Source organism: Tribolium madens, unplaced genomic scaffold (assembly GCF_015345945.1).
Source record: "Tribolium madens isolate multiple individuals breed KSU strain unplaced genomic scaffold, Tmad_KSU_1.1 Scaffold_11;HRSCAF=98;Tcas5.2_LG3b, whole genome shotgun sequence".
Classification (NCBI taxonomy): domain Eukaryota; kingdom Metazoa; phylum Arthropoda; class Insecta; order Coleoptera; family Tenebrionidae; genus Tribolium; species Tribolium madens.
This window is the reverse complement of record NW_025400975.1, coordinates 3,446,242-3,467,501: the sequence shown is the minus strand read 5'-3', so window position 1 is coordinate 3,467,501 and position 21,260 is coordinate 3,446,242. Positions and strand designations below refer to the sequence as shown.

The 21,260-nt window shown below is 37.7% G+C and overlaps 4 protein-coding genes across 9 annotated transcripts in view; 3 read left to right on the top strand and 1 right to left on the bottom strand.

Annotated features, from left to right (window-relative positions):
• LOC123004449 (lysosomal alpha-mannosidase-like) lies at window positions 1-3,295 on the top strand. The gene is made up of 10 exons (XM_044397733.1): window positions 1-81; window positions 126-815; window positions 863-996; window positions 1,048-1,479; window positions 1,529-1,716; window positions 1,766-2,258; window positions 2,308-2,584; window positions 2,631-2,757; window positions 2,804-3,063; window positions 3,107-3,295. Exons 1-10 carry the CDS (start codon window positions 1-3, stop codon window positions 3,293-3,295), a joined length of 2,871 nt encoding a protein of 956 aa, XP_044253668.1.
• A 149-nt stretch (window positions 3,296-3,444) lies between these two features.
• Window positions 3,445-8,592, top strand: LOC123012654 (lysosomal alpha-mannosidase-like). Its single transcript, XM_044410754.1, has 9 exons — window positions 3,445-3,552; window positions 3,597-4,420; window positions 4,468-4,705; window positions 4,753-4,949; window positions 5,000-5,181; window positions 5,230-5,719; window positions 7,607-7,995; window positions 8,039-8,295; window positions 8,351-8,592. The coding sequence occupies exons 1-9, from the start codon at window positions 3,469-3,471 to the stop codon at window positions 8,558-8,560; spliced, it is 2,871 nt and encodes a 956-aa protein (XP_044266689.1). The 5' UTR covers window positions 3,445-3,468; the 3' UTR covers window positions 8,561-8,592.
• Window positions 8,593-8,620: 28 nt separating this feature from the next.
• Window positions 8,621-10,197, top strand: LOC123015302 (F-box/LRR-repeat protein 3-like). Its single transcript, XM_044415026.1, has 5 exons — window positions 8,621-8,914; window positions 8,959-9,205; window positions 9,252-9,637; window positions 9,684-9,842; window positions 9,890-10,197. Exons 1-5 carry the CDS (start codon window positions 8,746-8,748, stop codon window positions 10,195-10,197), a joined length of 1,269 nt encoding a protein of 422 aa, XP_044270961.1. The 5' UTR covers window positions 8,621-8,745.
• Window positions 10,198-10,206: 9 nt separating this feature from the next.
• Window positions 10,207-21,260, bottom strand: part of LOC123012734 (zinc finger protein OZF-like) — a 92,877-nt gene continuing 81,823 nt past the window's right edge. The window contains exon 4 of one of the 6 annotated variants that reach the window (XM_044411298.1): window positions 10,207-11,329. In XM_044411298.1, coding sequence (XP_044267233.1) covers window positions 10,222-11,329 — 1,108 coding nt within the window. In that variant the 3' untranslated portion in view covers window positions 10,207-10,221. Of the gene's footprint in view, window positions 11,330-12,988; window positions 14,397-14,621; window positions 15,784-16,307; window positions 17,383-17,789; window positions 18,829-19,067; window positions 20,158-21,260 lie in introns of those variants that run through there. The other 5 variants (XM_044410963.1, XM_044411214.1, XM_044411466.1 and 2 more) reach the window with 5 other exon arrangements.

The following is a 21,260-nucleotide window of genomic DNA, read 5'->3' as shown; positions in this document are numbered from 1 at the left end:
ATGTATAGTTTAGTTGTGRTCTTGAGTACCAGTTTGGTACTCGCAAACTCAAACCGCATAGAWCCAACTTGTGGTTACAACGTAAGTACCAACAATAGCCCAGCACGAAACTAAAAAAATCGTAGTCTTGTCCTAAATGGGACCCTGACGTCCTCAACGTCCACCTAGTACCCCACTCACACGACGACCTCGGTTGGCTCAAAACAGTAGACAAGTACTACTTCCAAGACGTCCAAAATGTAATCGGTTCAGTAATCGGCGCTTTAAAGCAAAACCCAGATCGCAAATTTATACAAGTCGAAACTGCCTATTTCAAAAAATGGTGGGACCACCAAAACGATTTAGTCAAGCAAGATGTGATTAAACTGGTCAATAACGGACAATTAGAGATCAGTAACGGSGGTTGGAGTATGAATGATGAAGCTACTGTTAATTACCAGTCGACAATAGACCAGTATACTCTTGGTTTGAGATACTTGYAAGACWCTTTAGGTCCWTGCGCAAGACCTAAATCGGCCTGGGCTATTGACACTTTCGGCCATAGTCGAGAACAAGCCTCAATTATAGCACAGTTAGYTTTCGACAGTATGTTTTTCATGAGATTGGATTATAGAGACCGGGYAAAAAGACTGAAGGAGAAAACAGCCGATCTTTTGTGGCAGGGGAGCCAGAATTTGAACAATTCTGATATTTTCACTTCAGTTTTTTACAGAGGAACGTACAGTTACCCTGATGGTTTTTGTTTCGATATAGTTTGCAACGATGAACCCATTATCGACGATACTAACAGTACGGATTACAACTACGAAAAAAGGGTAGGTAAGGCCTGATATTGGCTTGATTTAACCCCCATTGACTTCAGATAGACGATTTTGCGGATTTTGTCCGTGGCCAAGCTGATAAATACCCCACAAATAATATTCTTGTAGCCATGGGAGACGATGTGCGCTACCAAGCCGCTCTTACCAACTATCTCAATATTGACAGACTTACAAAGTAAACAAAACATAAACTCACGGACAAACAAACAAAAAATATTTCTTGTAGAGGTTTTGAACAATTTCCTAGAAACTACACCGACAAACCTATAAAACTCGTCTACTCTACACCAGCATGTTACACGAAAGCTGTAAACGACTATGTTGTCGCAAATAATCATAAATTGGACGTGAAAACTGATGATTTTCTCCCATACGCAACTGACGGTTACGGTTATTGGAGCGGTTTCTACGTCTCTAGACCCTCAACTAAGAGATTCGAGCGAATTGGCAACAATTTCCTACAAATTTCCAAACAAATAGCAGCTATCAGTAACCAACCGTATGACAGTAAAATCACCCCATTGAAAGAAGCAATGGGTGTTATACAGCACCATGACGCTATTACTGGTACTGAAAAGCAAGATGTCCTCAAAGACTACCACCGGATGCTCTATTCGGCTATTGAAGAAGCGAACGAACTTGTGGACCCACTCTTGTCGTAAGTGACTCGTCTGGGTTTTGAAATTTTTTTAATTACTCTCCTTTAGTACAATAATCAGTGGTACCGATGATCATTTTCAATTCAAGACTTGTCTAATGTCCAATATAAGTTCGTGTAGTCCATCACGCTCAAGTAAATTCACTGTCGRAGTCTACAATCCGTTAAGTCGAATAATTTCAAGTCCAATAGAAATACCAGTTAGCTATCAAGCGTGGAAAATAACGGATCCTGATGGTAATTTTAATTTCTCCACAGTTTTAATTATTTTTTAACACAATTTTAGGAAATGAAGTTAAAAATCAAGTCGAATCATCAATCATCGACTTCAGTTACGTGAACAATGTTCCAAKTTCGCCCTACACTTGCTATTTCATTGCGAAAGATTTGCCCCCTTTGGGTTATAAAACATTCACTTTTACTAAATCTGACTCAAGGCAAAACTTAACTTTTGGTAACAATAACACCAGTTTCGAGATAGATGACGATACGGGACTCATCAAGTCGATTACCATGAATGGAGTCACAATGGAAGTGTCTCAAGACCTTTACTACTACCAAAGTGGCAGTTATTCGGGTGCTTACATTTTCGTTCCTTTAGTTAACGAAAAATATCGAGTGGCGGATGGTAAAGTCAAAACTACACCGATTTCAGGAAGTGTGTACCAAGGGGTTGTGCAAGAATTTGCCTCGTGGGCRAAACAAATCYTCAAAGTTTACAATGGTGATGAGAGTCATATTGAAATTGASTGGATTGTTGGCCCTATTGATTTAGTGACGTAAAASTTTCAATTATTAGACTGTTTCTAAGCTAAAATAAACTTGTAGAGAAAATGTCGGTAAAGAAGTGGTTTCAGTTTTTACTACTTCTCTCAAAACTGAAAGTAATTTTTATACTGACTCCAATGGACGAGAAATGCTAAAACGTWCTAGAAACTACAGACCAACATTTGARTACACTAACGAAGAACCAATTGCTGGTAATTACCACCCAATCACTTCAAGAATTGTCCTCAAAGATAAGAAAAAAGGACTAGAATTTGCAGTACTAAATGACAGGGCTCAAGGTGGTACAAGTCTCGAAGATGGACAAGTGGAAATTATGGTAGTGCTAAAATTGACACTCCTCGCAGTTAATTTTACTGTTTTAGATCCAAAGAAATTGTCCACATAACGATTTTAGCAGAGTTGGRGATAGCATCAACGACCAAGAATATGGGCAAGGAGTRATAACTAGGGGCAAACACTACATTGTTTTAGGCCCAARTTCTYGAAACMGTACTTGTAGTTRAAATTAGCAAAKTTAATTAATTCGTACTTTCAGGACAAAAATCTTTGGCGGCAATTCAAAGAGACGTAGCCCAAAGAAAATTACTAGCACCRTGYGCTTTCGTTACAAACKAAGATGTGTCTAAACGCCTCAAAAACRCACAATTTAGCAGTCTCAAGATACCACTCAGCGAAAATGTGCAAATTTTGACTCTAGAACCTTGGGATAATGGTACTATTCTCTTGCGTTTGGAACACATTTTAGAGAGAAATGAAGATGAAAATCTATCGAAAGAAGTTACTGTGGATCTATCGGTCAGTTGTTTTGTAATTGAATTAAACTAAATTTTTGTTTCAGGATTTGTTTACGACGTTTACTATCACAGAACTGGTCGAAATGACCCTAGGAGGAAACGTTCCATTGGCAGAAAATGTTCGATTAAAATGGCCAGGTCAGAAAAGAGTCCCATTAACGAAATTAGACGGTTTTAAAGTTACCCTAACACCGATGCAAATTCGAACGTTTGTTGCTAAAGTTGTTTATTAAATTATCTAATTCTTGTTTACAAATAAAGATAACATTCTAAAATTATTGTACTTTTCTTTTGGTTGTTACCCACCGCAACTAGATAACACCTCAAGTACCATCAAGTGTTGATAAACAAAACTCTAATTGTTTCCAAGTGAGAAAAACATTCTGTTCACACAATCAGAACAAACATGTTTCTCAAGCTCCTACTTTTGGTACTTTTGGCCCAAATTAGGGCAAAACCAGTAGAAGACGAACCAGTTTGTGGCTATGAGGTACGTTTCATTTTTCAACTAAACCAATAATAACAAARAAAAAGGCTTGCCCTGCGACCAACTTCTCGACTCTCAACGTCCACCTCATCCCTCACTCCCATGATGACGTTGGTTGGCTCAAAACCATGGACCAATACTATTTCCAAGATGTCCAAAATGTGATCAGTACTGTAATTCCGGCTTTGAAACAAAATCCCGACCGTCGTTTCGTTCAAGTCGAAACAGCATTTTTCAAAAAATGGTGGGAACAACAAAAAGATTCSATGAAGCAAGATGTCATCAAACTGGTCAATAACGGGCAATTCGAAATTATTAACGGGGCGTGGAGTATGAATGATGAAGCAGCTGTTCATTACCAATTCACAATTGATCAGTACACTTTGGGTTTGAGATATCTCGAGGATAAGTTAGGGAAGTGCTCAAGACCGAAAGTTTGTTGGCAAATTGACCCTTTTGGACATAGCAGAGAACAAGCGTCAATTTCGGCACAATTGGGTTTTGATAGTGTGTTTTTCGCTCGGTTGGATTACAGAGATAGGATTAATAGACTAGGGACTAAAACCGGGGATTTGATTTGGAGGGGAAGTAGCAATTTGGGCAATAGTTCTGATATTTTCACTTCAGTCATGTACAACCACTACAGTGCCCCTGCGGGATTCTGTTTCGATATTGTCTGTAATGATGATCCGATAATTGACGATGAGGAAAGTCCTGACTATAATTGGAAAAGTCGAGTCGAAGCTTTTGCCAATTTTGTTCGAGAGCAAGCCTCGAAATATCCTACGAATAACATTTTAGTACCAATGGGAGACGATTTTCGGTACCAAGCCGCCCTAAACGCCTACATTAACACCGACAGACTCATCAAGTAAAACAAATTTAACAATTTTGTCCTTATTCTCATTCATATTTAAGGGGATTTGAACTGTTTCCTCAAATGTTCGAAGACAAACCCATCAAACTCCTCTACTCAACTCCTACATGTTACACCAAAGCGGTTAATGACTTTGTTAATTCGAATGATTATAAATTGCAAATCAAAACTGATGACTTTTTCCCGTACGCAGACGGTGTTGCAAATTTGGTAGTTGGATACTTTACATCAAGGCCGGCTTCGAAACGTTTTGTCCGAGAAGGAAATGCTATGCTACAGGTACTACCCCGACTTACCTACAATTCTTTATTTATTTTTTTAATCAGGTGGCCAAACAACTAGCAACTGTAGCAAACTTACATTACGACAACGAAAATATTAACTCACTTAAAGAAGCAATGGGTGTTTTGCAACACCATGATGCTATAACTGGTACTGAATTAATTGACGTGACCCATGACTACCATCGAATACTTCATAAGGGTATTAGTGACGCTATTGATGCTGTTAACCCGATTTTATCGTAATAACAACAATTTTGGGTCTACATAGAAAACACAATTTTGTTTTCAGAAATTTAATAAGTGGTTCTGATACTTTACAACTGGAATCGTGTCTCTTAGCTAACGTCAGTGTTTGTCCTCAAACACAAACAGATTTTACTCTTACTGTCTACAATCCTTTAAGCCGAGTCATTTCGAGTCCAATCAGCATTCCTGTGGAAGCAAAAAATTGGAAAATTGTGGACTCCAATGGTAATTTTCACAAAACTTGATTCATTACTTAATTGAATTAAATCATAGGTGATGAAGTTGTATATCAAGTAGCACCCTCTATCACCGATTTTAGCACACTGGTCGATGAAAGCACCGTCCCCAACTCTCTAGATTTTGTGGCAAAAGACATTCCTCCTCTAGGCTACAAAGTCTACACTTTTACAAAACAGGCCTCTAAATCTACAAATCGAATCACGGTAGGCGCCGATGGTACTACTTTTGCAATCGACGAAGTATCCGGTCTTTTAAGATCAGTGACCATGAATGGGGTCACTATGAACATAACTCAAGACTTCCTTCACTACAAAAGTGGCGGACGATCCCAAGCTTACGTTTTCGACCCTGATGGTGACCCACAAAAAGTTGCCTCATCTGTCACAGTAAAGAAAATCGATGGCGATGTCTATTATGGAATAGTACAGGAGTTTAGCGACTGGGCAAAACAAATAATCAAAATTTATAAAGACGATAGCAGCTACATCGAGTTTGATTGGGTGATTGGCCCCTTAAATATTGAGTAAGTACGATTTCACAAGGCGACAAAAAACAAGTCATGTCGTGACAACTTGACAAATTTTATATCATTTTGCTCGACTCAGTGAGACAAATCAAATGCACTAAAAAAAATTCAAAAAGTCCACACACTTTGAACAAAATATTTTTTTTCTAATTTAAATGAATTTAAAATATTTTAACTTTAAAAAATCATTACTCAATAACTATTAGACTGATTTCCTTCAAATAAAGACCATTCTAACGGGATAGACTTGCCCTTTAGAATGATATAAAATTTGAAATTGAATGTTGTCAAACTTTTCTTTGAACAGTGTTTGAAGAAGTTCGAAGTAAATCGAAATAATCTAAGAAAAACCCTACGAGTAAACTTTTTTTCATCATTGCCATCGTGTAGAGCATCTCTTTATTAGTTGTAATCCAAATTTTCAAAAAAAATATACCAAGTAGTTTTCAAGATGATTTATTGAAGTTATGGTTTGCTAATCAAGCATTGCTCCATATAGGAGAAATGCATGTTAATCTTACTTAAAATTGCATTTTTATAAAAGTATTTGTTTTAAGACTCTTCTTTTGCTTAAAAATGGTCAATTGCACCTTCTTTGTTCTAATTAGAATAAACAAAAACTGTTTCTTTACTTAAAACAAACAAAGAGTACCTGCCTACTAATTAAAGCAAATAAAAAGTTTTTTTGTTGTAAAAATGACCACTGATCATTGAGCAAAGAGGATCTAGAAGTTTAAGGCACGAGTCTTAAATATAAGGGCAAATCTTTTTCAAATCAAATCACTTTCCATTAAGATTTCGACTTGTTCACTTTGTTCCAGCTTTCTGAACTTTTTTTGAAAATGTTCTGGGCAAATGCRTTCTCATCACTTTAGAGTGATGTTAAATGCAATAAGTCACCTGATTTATTTTGTTGGTACATTCTATGATTAGCTTCAGTTAGCTTGTAGGTAGTAGTTGTTGTGATAACAGTTGCACACGAAGCAACTGACTTATTGCATTCAACATCAGTAGAAAATGTTGAAAAAGCATTTGCTGAGAACATTTTCAAAAAAAAAGTTCAGAAAGCTAGAACAAGTTGGAATCTGAATGGAAAGTCATTTAATTTGAAAAAGATTTGTTGTTATATTTAAAGCTATTGCTTTTAACTTCTAGATCCTTTTTGCTCAATAATCAGTGATCATTTTTAGAACAAAAAAACTCTTTATTTGCTTTAATTAGTGCGCAGGTACTCTTTGTTTGTTTTAAGTAAAGAAACAGTTTTTGTTTATTCTAATTAGAACAAAGAAGGTGCAATTGACCATTTTTAAGCAAAATAAGAGCCTTAAAATAAATACTTTTTAAAAATCCAGTTTTAAGTAAGACTAACATCCTATATGGCGCAATATCTGAATAGCAAACTTCAACTTCAAAAAATCATATCTTAAAAACTACTCGGTATATTATTTTAAAAATTTGGATTCTTACTAACTCTACACTCTAACTCTACACGATGGTGACGAAGAAAAAAAATGACTCGTAGGATTTTTCTTAGATTACTTCGAACTTCTTCGAACACTGTTTGAAGAAAAGTTTGCCAATATTCAATTTCAAATTGCATATCATTCTAAAGGGCAAGTCTATCCCGTTAGAATGGTCTTTATTTGAAGGAAATCAGTCTAATAGTTATTGAGTAATGATTTTTTAAAGTTAAAGTATTTTAAATTCATTGAAATTAGAAAAAAAAATTTAGTTCAAATTTTTTGAATTTTTTTTTAGTGCATTTGATTTGTCTTACTGAGACTAACAAAATGATATAAAATTTGTCAAGTTGTCACGACATGACTTTTTTTTTGTCGCCTTGTATTATGGGTACTATCAACTTTGATTTATCACCCTTTAAAGCGATGGGGGCAAAGAAGTCATTTCGAGGTTTTCAACACCTTTAAAAACCGAAGGTGTTTTCTACACCGACTCCAATGGTCGCGAAATGCTCAAAAGAGTTCGTAACCAGCGCCCTGACTACGATTACACTGACGAGCAACCCGTTGCTGGAAATTACTACCCAGTGACTTCAAAAATCGTGATTCGGGATGAAAATGAAGGAGTGGAATTGGCAATTTTGAATGATAGAGCCCAAGGTGGTTCTAGTATCCAAGACGGGCAAGTAGAACTAATGGTACATCGAAGGATTAGAACTAATGATGATTTCGGTTTGGATGAGATGGAATATGGGCATGGGGTTGTAGTACGTGGGAAACATTTCCTAGTCTTGGGACCAACTTCTGGAAATGGTAATGGTACCATGATTTGTCACTCTTATTGAGCAAATTCTAGGTGAAAAGTCTTTAGCGGCGATTGAACGTGATATTGCTCAAAGAAAATTGCTACCACCTTGGATATTTATCACAAATCAAAATGGAAGTAGTTTAAAAAAATTAGAATATAGCAATTTGAAATCGCCATTGCCTGACAATGTCCAATTGTTAACACTTGAACCCTGGTCTGATGGTACTCTTCTCATACGCCTGGAGCACGTTTTAGAAAAGAATGAAGATGAGAAGTTATCAAAGGAAGTTACAATTGATCTCTCGGTATTTATTTCTACTACTTGTTTCAAATCATGACAATATGTGGAATATTTTTCAGGATTTGTTCGTTGCGTTCACAATTCAAGAACTCAAAGAAATGACCCTTGCTGGTAACATTCCCATTGAGGAGAACGTTCGCTTGCATTGGCCTGGTAGTACCAACGACGCCCCTCCAAAACCGCCCCGCGACGTCACCGACTTGACAGTCACCCTAGCCCCCATGCAAATCCGTACTTTCTTAGCCAAAGTCACTTATAACAAATTGTAGTACCACAAGCTAAATAAATTGTTTGAATTTAATGTTTTTGATTCTCCTGGACAACTCACGTCAATCAAACTAGACATAAGCGATTTGGCACTTCACAAATAAAATTAACGTAGGATTAAGTGAGCCCCCATAGCTGTAAGTAGATAAGCAGACGATGCCAGACCCTATTCGATGGTCCGGACACAATGGGAGATTGGGAAAACCTGCCTGTGGAGTTGTTGGCTCATTTGTACTGCTACCTGTCTAGAAGAGACCGACTCTCCTGCTCCCTAGTCTGCGAGAATTGGAAAAATGGTCTAGATCATGTGATTTTGTGGAAGACTGTGATAGTCCATGTGGATTCGGATTTGATGGGTAAGGACTCTAGTTTGCAACTCTATTTAATTCGTCGATTTTAGAACCTAGTACTGTGATGTTGTTAAGGGATTATTGCAAATATATCAAAAATCTGGAATTTGGTTGGGCTATCCCTCACAGAAACAACAAATGGGCCCAAGTTAAGTATAAAGAATTGACCAAGAGGGCAGTACGGTTTTTTCTCATTTTGTACGACAACTATATACAAATCCACAGTTTGAGGATTTTTAATTGGTTCGACTTTATGTCCTTCCAAAAAGTTACTTATCACTTATCTAGATTCCTCAAGTGTGTATTCGTTGATTTTTCTTTAGAAACTAACACCAATTTCTAGAAACCAAGTAAGTTTGAAAAAAATCGTCTTTGACAATATTAACATGCACAGTGCAAACTACATGAAAGTGTTTACTTCTTGTTTGGGCTCCAGAGGCTCTATTACCCACCTAGACATCCGCAGTTGTTACTACTGTCAGTCTTCCTTTGACTGTATATATTTCAGAAGTTGTATAGAGCAACTTACTTACCTGAAAACTTTCAAACTTGACTATTTTATCCTATCGTGTAGACTAATCGACTCGATTTTGACCAGTAAAAACAGATGTTTGGAAAATTTGGAAATTGTTTTAAAAGAGACATCGTGGCATGACCACGTTATTGATGACGAACAGTGGTGTCTACTATGCAGCGCATGCCCCAATCTCAAAGTTACTCTAATCATAAGTAAGTTTATTTTAGAGAAATACAATTTCTAGTTATTGTCTKTCAGGGAATGTCTATCATTACGGTGAATTGCGACTTTACCTCAAACAATCGATACCAATAGTGTCGCTCTCTATTATTCTACCACGGATTATGGATAGAGGGGGCAGGTGTAARTTTCGAAAAACTCTAAATTTGCTAGTAACAAACTATCACAGGACTCTTGGTACTGCCACATTGTGACTAAATCAATAATCAGTACTTTTTCACCAGAAACCATCGATTTGCATATTAAAAACGACGGAGAGATAGTGGACGACGTCCTCCTAAGATTGATCCGAAGATGTTCAAAATTYAAAAGTGTCCTCTTCAACGGCTATTTGGAAAATCCCCAGATGCTAAAAAGCTCATTCAGCGATATCACCTTCTTCTGCATGACCCCCAACACCCTCCCTGACAAACACCTCGTTTTCAGCAAAGTCATCAGAGATGATATCACTGAATTGAGACACAAACGAGTGCAATTCACACTAATCAAACGTAGCCCTAAATCAATTTGTTCGTTACTTGTCTTAAATTAAAGTGAAATCTTTTCGAAATTTTATTTAACTCCGACCTGTACAACTTTTACAATGCATGTTCAAAGCCCCTCTTGAGGTGAAACCGGAGTTACAAAACTGGCACACGTAGGGCCGTTCCCCCGTATGACTCCTCAAATGGATTCGTAGAGGGGCCCCCTGACTGAAGCACTTGCCGCAGTACTCGCACGAGTAGGGCTTTTCCCCACTGTGCACCCTCTCGTGCATCACCAAATAATCCTTCTTGGTGAAACTCTTAGTGCAATAACTGCAAGTGTAGGGTTTGACGCCGGTGTGGACTCTATAGTGGACCCTCAATTTGTTTTTTTGAGCAAAACCTTTACCACACAAGTCACACAAGTGTTTTTTCTCGTGTGGGAGTTTCACTTCYACGTGTTTGTCCTGGAAATGCTTCTCGAGTGTCTCCAYTTTGCTGAAAATTTTGCTGCAAARGCTGCATTGGTTGGGGAGGAGGCGACCCTCGATTCCGACTCGGTGGCATCGGATTTGGTGAGTGAGGAGGTACCGCGAGTAGGCAAAATCCTTGTTGCAGACCACACAGATGAAAGGCCGTAGCCCCAAATGTTCGTTATTGTGTTCTTTGTACAAAACCACATCGTTGAAGCCTTTGCCACAAGTGGTGCAAACGTAGTAAAATTTCCTCAAGTGAACGTAATTTATATGAATCAAAAGACTGGTGCGTTTGGCTGTCTTGTAAGTGCATTGGGGACACCGAAATATTTTATCCTCGCTGTGTATGACCATGTGTGTGCCATAACTGTACGCTTTTGTGAATTTTTGCTGGCAAATGGAACACTCGAAGAATTCCTCATGACTCTTTACGTGTTTTTCAATTTCTTCGCGTTCTTGATACTCGGCTGAGCAAGTGTTACAGATGAATATTTCCTGGATTTCATCGAATTTGTAAGAGTGTTTTTCGGATGAGTCTTCAACGGTGTGTGTTTTACGATGCTGTCGCAAAAGTCGAACAGTTTTAAACTCTTGAGAACATTTGTTGCAAGACCAAATTTTGGTAGAATTGTAAGAGCGTTTGCGACGAGTATAACTTTCCTCCTCACTCACATCGCTAGGAGTATAGTTGGTATCGACGTTTTTGCGTTTTCGGCGTAACCGTCTGAAAGAGAAATGGATTAATTCGAGGAAAAAGGCAATTTTAATACACACGTACTTGCCGACCATATTTTTACATTCGCAAAAAATTACTTTAATTTGCAAAGATAAGTGGGACTGACTTTTGGATATAAACATAACTAAACTTAAGATAACAGATGCAAATTTTTGGTTTCATTAATTTATAGTTTTCAAGAAAAATTTATTCTCCAAATCCAAGAAACAATAAGCTCAGTTACCTTTGTGGTAAGGTTTATTGCACATGCTCAAAAAGTCGAACCCACTTATCTTTGGGTTTGCTATACTGAATTGAGCCTTAGTAAAAAATTACTTACCTTCTCAAACTATTGGTTTAAAAAAAACTACAAAAAACGCTTTTTAAGTAACCTTTAATTATAAATATTACAAAAACTACTAACCAAAAAATCGGTAACTAAACAAGAATTCACAGAATTGAAAAATAGCCTCAACGTCAAGCTGGATGATTCTTCAAGTGTAGCGACAATTGTGCTTTCGAAGAGTACTTTTTGTCACACAGATGGCAGTTGTATGGTTTTTCACCAGTATGTGACCTTTTGTGAATTACTAGAGGTGACCTTTGTGAAAATTTTTTCCCACAAACGTCACATTCGTAACGTTTATCCCCAGTATGGATTCGCTCATGTTGAACCAATGTTGTCTTAAGTGTAAAGCGTTTTCCACATTGASAACAAATGAATGACTTATCGCCRTTGTGAACTTTCAAGTGTCTTGTCAGGTGATCTTTAGAAGTAAGGTGTTTTCCGCAAAGATCACACAAAACGGGTTTTTTTTCTTTTTTCTTAGGTTGTGTCGTGTTATCGTCGTCACTTTCTTCATTACTCGGAACGAAGTCACTGTCACAAGGATCATCTCCGTATTTTTCTATGAAATATTTTCGTTTCCTGACCTGATGAGGTTTGCAGTAATACCTGAAAACAAGCAGGTTAGTTTCAGAGGGAAAACAGGATTGTGGACCCAAAATTATGACAAAAAAAAAATAACAAGAACAAGTTTTATTCAAGTTTCAACAAAAAAAATAATTGGAAATCAAAAAATAACAAATTCAAGCAGGATGGTTCTTTAAATGGTGTGTTAACTGTCCCTTTGAAACGTATTTCTTGTCACACAAATGACATCCGTAGGGTTTTTCACCCGTATGTAACCTTCTATGGACTACTAGAGGWGTCCTCTGTGTAAATTTTTTACCACAAATGTCACACACATGACGCCTATCTCCAGTATGGATTCGCTCGTGTACAACTAATACYTCTTTAATTGCAAAAGATTTTCCACATTGYGAACAAATGAATGGCTTCTCGCCATTATGACGTCTTCTAATGTGTAGCTTCAATTCGTGTTGAGACGAAATGTTTTTGCCACAAATGTCACACAAAACGGMTTTTTTTACTTTTTTTTTAGGTCGTCTTTTGTTGTCGTCGTCACTTTCTTCATCACAACTCAGAACGAAGTCACTGTCACAAGGATCATCTCCGTATTTTGCTATGAGGTATTTGCGTTTCCTGACCTGGTGTGGCTTGCAGTAGCTATATTTCCTGAAAAAACATCGACGTTAAAACCAATTAAAACATAGGTGCCGCCCAAAAAGTATTCCAAAACCAAGAAATTTCAATATTTTTGAAATTTTATTCAAAAATCAAAGAAAACAATTAATTTTTACAGAAATACAATAATGAAGAACTATTACTAATTTCAAAATAAAAACACGAAAATAAATTATACAAATTTATATCCAGAAAACAAAATAATGGGCATTTAAAATGCCGCCCCTCACCGGAAAAATTCAACCAAAGTAAGACAATCCAAATTTATTCACAACAAGAAAAACACCGAACCCCTAATCAAGTGGCATCCCTGAACAAGTTTTCAAATGAACCCCCAAAAGTCCCTTGGCGACGAACCCCCTAGTGCACAAATGACACACATACGGCCGCTCCCCTGAGTGGTATCTTTGGTGAATAACAAGAGTGGACCTCTGCGAGAAGCATTTGCCGCAAGTGTTGCAAACATACGGCTTTTCGCCACTGTGCACCCTTTCATGCAACGTCAAGTTGCACTTTTTGGCGAAACTCTTGCCACAGACCGAGCAGGTGTGCGGCTTGTACCCTGTATGAATCCTAATATGCTGCTTCAAATGCTCCGAACTCGACAAACTCTTGCCGCACATTTCACACAAAACGGTGTTTTCTCCCGTGTGCCCCCGAATGTGCAACACTAGACTCTTCTTATGCGCAAATCGTTTGTGGCAAATGTCACACTCGTGTGTGGCTGGAGACACGGATTGCACATCCGGATGCATAGTTTTTTTATGCGCGATCAAATATCTCGTGTAGGGAAAACTCTTGAAGCAGATTTCGCACTCGAAGGGCATAGCACCTGTGTGGAAGTTCTTGTGTTCCTCGTACCATGTCGCTGATGCAAARCCGCGGTTGCAAATCTCGCACCGATATTTAAACTCATCTTCGTGCTTCTGCTTCAAATGAGGACGCAAAGATTTCAAAAGTTTTGTAGTGAAATTGCACATAACGCATCTGTAGATTTTCTCAGTGGAGTGAATGTTGTAGTTGTGGATGCACAACTGGTAGGCATTTTTGAAAAATTTGTTACACTCGTCGCAAGCAAAGTGTTTTTCTCCATGTTGGTTCTCCACGTGCTTCTCGTAACTCTTCAAGGAAGTAAAATCGGTCAAGCAGACCGGACAAAGGAAGTAGTCGCCACTAGAGTGGTCTCCAAGACCAAGACTCTCAGTTTCATTCTTGTGAAACTCGTAATGTTCAATCAGAGATTGTTTATCTTCTTGAACGTCTGAACAAATCATGCAAGCCCATTTTATACTACGATTTTCCGGAGTTGAGCGTTTTTTCACTTTGCGATTACTCGGTTTCGAGTTGGTGTAAATGAAGGGGTTTTTGTAAGGGATTTTTTTGCCTCGTGTTTTCATTTGGTTGAGGGACTTTAATCGCAGTTGTTGCTTCACGGGGATTATGTCGACTTCCGGAAGTTTGCATTTTAGCATTTGCTCCAAATATTGCCTGAAAAAGAAAAAGATTAGAGAATGTTCAACTAAAAAGGCAGCTTGAAAGCAATAACAAAAAGAAATGAAATAAAAAATTCGTATTTTTCTTTGAATTTTTTTATTGGCTACATATGGGGTGTTACAATCGAATTCGAATCACAAATTTGCAACTTACCTACCTGACACAGTCTCAGTAGTCCCATTTATCTCTAGTTTGGCATATGTTTTTAAGTGGGAAAATAAAAAACTCGTTATTTTAATCAAATTTATTAATAACAACAAATTACTAAGCTTAGCTACCCCCGCCCATGCACACCTTCTGATGCATATTGAGCGACCCCTTTGAAATAAACCCATTGTTACAAAATTGACAGATATAGGGCCTCTCCCCTGTGTGTCCCCTCACATGAATCCTCAAAGGCGCCCCTTGATTGAAACTTTTTCCACAAAACTGACAAACGTAGGGTTTTTCCCCCGTATGAACCCTCTCGTGCATAATCAAGTAATCCCTTTTGATGAAACTTTTACTGCAGTACTGACAAGTGTATGGTTTAATCCCCGTGTGGACTCGATAATGAATCCTCATTTTGTCCTTGGTACCAAAACCCTTGCCACAGATATCACATAAATGTCGCTTGACCCGCGGTGCCCCCGAATTGGAGTGTCGCACAGTCATGTGTTTCTCCAAAGTGTTGTCTTTGGCAAAAACTCTCAAGCAAATCGGGCATTGGTTTTTTAGGAGTTGCCCTACGATACCAACAGTGTGGTACCGCAATTGGTGTAATTGGAGGTAGCGGGAATAAACGAAAGACTTGGTGCAAACCACGCAAACAAACGGTTTGACCCCCAAATGCTCGTTCGCGTGCTCTTTGAATCTGACGGCGTCATTAAAACCCTTCCCACAAGTCTTGCAATTGTAGTAAAACTTCCGGTAGTGCGTCATGTTGATATGAGTCAACAAGCAAGTCCTTCGATTTGTTGAATACGAGCAAAGACAACATCTGTACATCCCATCTTCGTTATGTTGTTGCAGATGACACGAGAAATTATACGCTTTGCTAAACCTCTTATTGCACTCGTCGCAAGAATACGTCTCAATGTGGTTCTTAGTAATGTGCTCTTCTGCTTCGGTTTTATCCTGGAATTCCGCCGAACAAGTGTTACAAACGTACACTTCAAGTGCAGAGTCGTATTTGTACGTTTCCAACTCTTGGTCTTCCGATTTGTGCGTTTTTCGGTGAGCGATAAGTGCTTTGCGGGTTGGTAGTTGAGAAAGACATTTTCTGCAGGTCCAAGTGCGCGAACGCCGAGTGCTAGGCTTGGTAGTAGGAGGTGTGTAGTCGTCGTCAGAGTCGGCTTCGTGGTTGGTGCGACGACGCACATTGCGGGTTTTGCGGCGACACCTGAAAAAAAGGTGTTAATACCACACGCCAAGAATCTGAAATTATTTTCCTCTAAGATAAAGTAGCTTTGAGCTTACCTTTTCAACACTTGGCCGCYTTATTAYAACATCACCCCTGAAATAAAACTGAATAAAAATACTTTAAAAAAAGTATAACAATATGGTAAATTATTAATTAAAGTAAATATTACTGTATTGTTACAGAAATTACGTGCGTATTTAAAATTTCAACTTGTTCGGACAAGAACTGTCTCAAATAGCGATGTTGAAATTTCACCCTTTAACATCTTCATCCCTGTTGGAGATAGGGGATTGAGTTTGCCCTTAAAAACCCCACAAACCCGTAGGATTTTTTCTGCTCTATCGAATGGAGTTGGTTTCGTCTTTGTATTACAATTACAAGTCAAGATATTGATAATTGTTAATAACAATTGTTAACTGTCTCTTTGACTCGTGCAGARAGACAGACAACAAAGCAAGTTAAACAAAAGCTTATAAAAATAGAGAGAAAAACAACAATATCCAAAAAATTTATTTAAGTTAGTTATTTTTTTTCCCACAACTTTTCGGTTCCGTTTTAGGTACCGGTTTAATTTCGGGATGATGCATTAAAACATGCTTCTTGTATGACTTATAAGTGTGATAGGTTTTTCCACAACTATCACACATATTCGTGGTTTCGCCTGTGTGCATCCTCATATGCACCTTAAGGTTGTATCTATTTGCGATTTTCTTGAAACAAACCGGACACGAAACCGTCCGATCCTCCCCGATTTTATGTATAGCACTCAAATGTCTCTTCAAACTCTTCTCAAACTTAAATATTTTCCCACACTCGCGACACGGGTACGTCATATCATAGCCGTACAACTCCTTGTGGTGGTTCAATTCGCGGTGAATTTTGAGATAATTCGCAGTTTGAAACTTCTTAGGGCAGTACTCACAGGTGTACTTTTTTATACCCGAGTGAAGCTCCATATGGGTGTTATATTTAGTTAAACCGAAGATTTTCTTCCCGCAAAGGTCACACTGATGGGCTTCATGCTGTTGRAGATGTCTCTTCACCATTGGAATTTTGCAGCTGACGTAGGAACACTTCGGACACGAATATTTTCCCGATTGGTCGTGACTCTCCTTATGAAGGATAAAATCATACGCGTCGTGGAAACTATCTTCGCATTGGCCACACTGATATTGTTTTTTGACGTGATAGGTTTTGTGCTTGACCAATTCTTCTTCAGTAGGGAAAGTAACACGACACTGGTCGCAAYAATGGTAATGGGAGCGYCTGTGGATGGCATAAGCGCGGTTATCCTTGCACATGAWGCCACATTTAGCACAAAGAACACTKGGAGAGACAACGTCCGGCATGTAGTAATGTATTTCGTACATATGTGTTGCTAAGTAGTTCAAAGTTACAAGAACACCACACTCTTCACACACCACTCGATCACGTTTTTTATGGTTTGGAACTTGTAGAACTTTGGGAGGTGGTGCTTCTTCGGTTTTATCCGTTTCTTCCAAAATATTTAGGGTGCTTTGACCGTCTTCATCTTCTATATGTAATATTATGGTTTCTTGAATATCACTTAATTCAAACCTAAAATAAAAAATGRTWAGTTTTATTGTTTCATTTAAACACACTTTAAAAACAACATAAAAATATAATAATAAACTTGGAATTTTTTATTATTTCTTTATTATTAACGACCTTTTTACACAAAACAATACAAAGGTAAAAATATATTGAGCCTAATAATAGTTACACTGATAAATGAATAATTTATCTAAAGCAAACAAAACAATTTTTAATACATAGAAAAGATATAAATACACAAACAAGTAGTTTTTCAATTGACCACACCCACTTATGTAAAATTAGATAATGCGTCTTTGGATAAAATGTATCACAAATAATTACCTAACTTAAAATCAATTCAAGAACAAATAAAAAAATAACTAAACTGAAAAAAACCTAAAACTCAGTTTTTTTAATTTATAGAAATCTAAAAAAATCCTTCTACGGTACAGTAGTTCCCAAACAAATCATAAACACTTTTTTTTTAAATAAAATTATGAAAAAGTCTAGTTTCGCATGTTCTACATATTTTGCAAAAATAAATACGGCCCTTTACAAGACTTCAAATGTATGTTCAGCATAGCTTTGGCCACAAACCCTTTCCCGCACGCCGTGCACACATAGGGCCTCTCCCCCGTGTGCCCCCTTATGTGTATAACCAAACTAGACCTCTGCGAAAAGGCCTTCATGCAATATTCACAAACGTAAGGTTTTTCACCCGTATGAATCCGTATATGTTCGACTAGAATCGGTTTTTTGGTAAAACACTTGCCACAGTAGGTGCAACAAAACGGCTTATACCCCGTATGAGTCCTCAAATGAAACTTCAACTTCTCCTTACTTGACAAAATCTTGCCACAAATATCACACACTGCGACATTTCCTGTGTGGCTATTCATGTGCAGTTTTAAACTGTTTTTATGTTGGTACTGCTTCTTACAAATGACACACTCGTGCAAATCCGGGTTGGCTTTGTGAATAAGGGCCCGGTGTACTGACAAGTACCGCGCGTACGCAAAACTTTTATCGCACAAATCGCAATGGTAAGGTTTGAGGTTTTTGTGGTCGTTCTCATGGTCTTTAAACCATTTTAAGATCGGAAAATGTTTCTTGCAAATATCACACGTGTAGGGTTTTTCTTGGTCGTGACGACTTTTCAAGTGATCGGAGATTTGAACGATGTTATCAGTGTTGTAATCACAGAAAATACACTTGAAGTTCATTTCGTCGTTATGAATTCGCATGTGAGTCACGTAATCGATCAATTTTTTATGTGTGGTACCACACTTTTCACAATGGAAGTATTTGCTATGCATCACAAGATGGTCCTTCAAACCGTTTTTTTGCTTGAAGGTTTTGCCACAAATGTCGCAAGGGTCGACGAAGACTGGCTTGCGTTTCCTACGCCGAGGTTTGGACTCGATCTCCTTTAGGGTTACGATAGGTGTCAAAATATCCGGAATGTACCTAAAACAAAAATATTTAGATAAAGAATAAAACAAACAAAACATAACATAGAATAGAAAAATCACAATAAGCAATGATATTTTTATTATTAATTACTAATTTACAAAATTTTATTTCTAGTATTATAAAATAATCAACTCGCTACCTAAAAAAAAAAATAGTTAATTCGTAGTTATTTCTCTTTGAGTTACTTACCAGTCGAAAACTAAATGAAAATCAAGGAATAAAACTGCAGGATCTCATAGACTAAATAAAAATATGTATTTACTCAAATAACTTTACAATAAATTATGAAAAAATTAACTACCAAACACACCGAAACTCTAATATATAGGTATTGCGGTACAAGTCTTCATATGTGTGTCCATGACGCCCTTCGAAATATACCCTTTGCCACAAATCCGGCATATGTAGGGCCGTTCCCCTGTGTGAGTCCTCTCGTGGATCCTCAAAGGCGACCTTTGAGTGAACCCTTTCCCGCAGAAATTGCAAATGAAGGGCTTCTCCCCCGTGTGTACCCGTTCGTGCTCCTTCAATTGTTCCTTACGCGAGAAACTTTTAGTACAAATATCACAAGCATAAGGCTTGTAACCCGTATGAATCCTCCTGTGAAACTTCAGCTTTTCCTTACTCGACAATCTCTTCCCGCAAATATCACAAAGCACCGACGAATCCACTCCCCCCACATTGTGCTTGCTCAAATTGTGTCTTCTTAAACCGGTCGAAGACGTGTAGTGTTTATTGCAAATGGTGCAGTCGTACTTCACCAATGGAGTCCCAGTCATGATTTCCCAGTGTTGGGTGCGTCGATGCGACGTTAAGAACCAGGAAAACATAAAGTGTTTTCCGCAGATTTCGCATTGGAAGGGTTTTTCCCCAGTGTGGAAGTACTTGTGCTCGATGGCATGAGTACTAACAGTGAACGCTTTCTGGCAAATCTCACACTTGTATTTGGTGGTACCCTCGTGGGCTTTGATGTGCATCTCGATGTGGTACTTTGATGAATTGCGGTACTCGCAGAAGTGGCAAGAGTACTTATTGTCGTTATTGTGGTCGATTGAATGCAGAGCAAAAGCCACATTGTTGGGGTAACTCTGGTCGCAGATTTCGCAATGTACCGCATCGGTAGTTTTCGCAGGTTTGGGCTCAGGGTCCGACTCAGAGTCCAACATGCCTTCTTTGTGAGGATCTATCACTTGGACGAGAATTTCACCACTTACTTGCTTCTTTTTAGCTCTCTTCCGCTTTTTGGCAGTTTTTAATCGGCTTCCAACCGGAGTTATAGAAATCGAAGGACCGTAAATTAACTTCTCTAGCAAAGAAGTAGCCCTAAAACAAAAACACATGTGAGTAACAAAAAAATAACACACAAAGTAAACAATAAAACAATTGTTCTCATTAAAATACTTTATTTCTAAAAACTAAATAAATAAAACACATTTTTGTTGCAAATATTTTATTTCAAGCTCAATCAACAATTTGGTGTCGCTTCAAATGAGTCAAAWACGAAGACTTGACTACGAACTTTTTGGTACAAATATGACACTGGAATTGGAAATCCCCCAAATGCATTTTRATGTGATGGCTCAAACTAACTTTTCTTCTAAACCCACGTCCACATTCATCACAAATAAACCTCTGACCAGCTTCATGAGTCAATCTGTGGGCTTTCAGATTACGATTTTGCTTAAATTTTTTTTGACACAAATCGCAGCTAAATGGTTTTTTAGTCTGATGCACCACTTGATGTAGAGTTAGTTTGCTCTCATTGTCAAAATTTTTCCCACATACGTGACACAAACTTGGAGTCACTATTCCATGAATTTTGATATGACTTATCATCTTTTTCCTATTTTGAGTCACTACTTGACATAACTTACAAGAAAATTGCCCACTAGGGGTGCAATCAAAACTAGGTGTGTGGTGTGTCATTAAATGCGAGTTTTTCGCTGCTGGAGTGACAAAAATTTTGCCACATTTAAAGCACATGTACTCTGGTTCAGCTTCATGAAATGGCAAATGTCTCCTCAGAGTGTGAATTGTAGAAAATTTTTTGTCACAATATTTGCAAATGTGAATAGGTTTCGTTTTCAAACAAATCTTAGCGTGAGATAATAATTCTGGGTTAGTCTCAAACACATTATTACACTTGGAACAAAAGTACAGCGTCTTGCCCGTTATAAGACTATTTTTCTTGCTAGTGGAAACATCCACGGGCCTAGTGTCTTTAGTACTAAATTTTTTTAACATAATCCCTTTCGGAAGTGATAAAAATCTGAAAACCAAACAGTTAATAACTATAAATTGATAATGTCAAAATTTTTTTAATAATAACAAGAAAAACAAAAGAAGGAAAAACTGTGCTGGCAATTGCTTACATTAATTTGTTATTTTCAGATTAAATTTCATTTGCTTGGTAGTTGCACTAATAT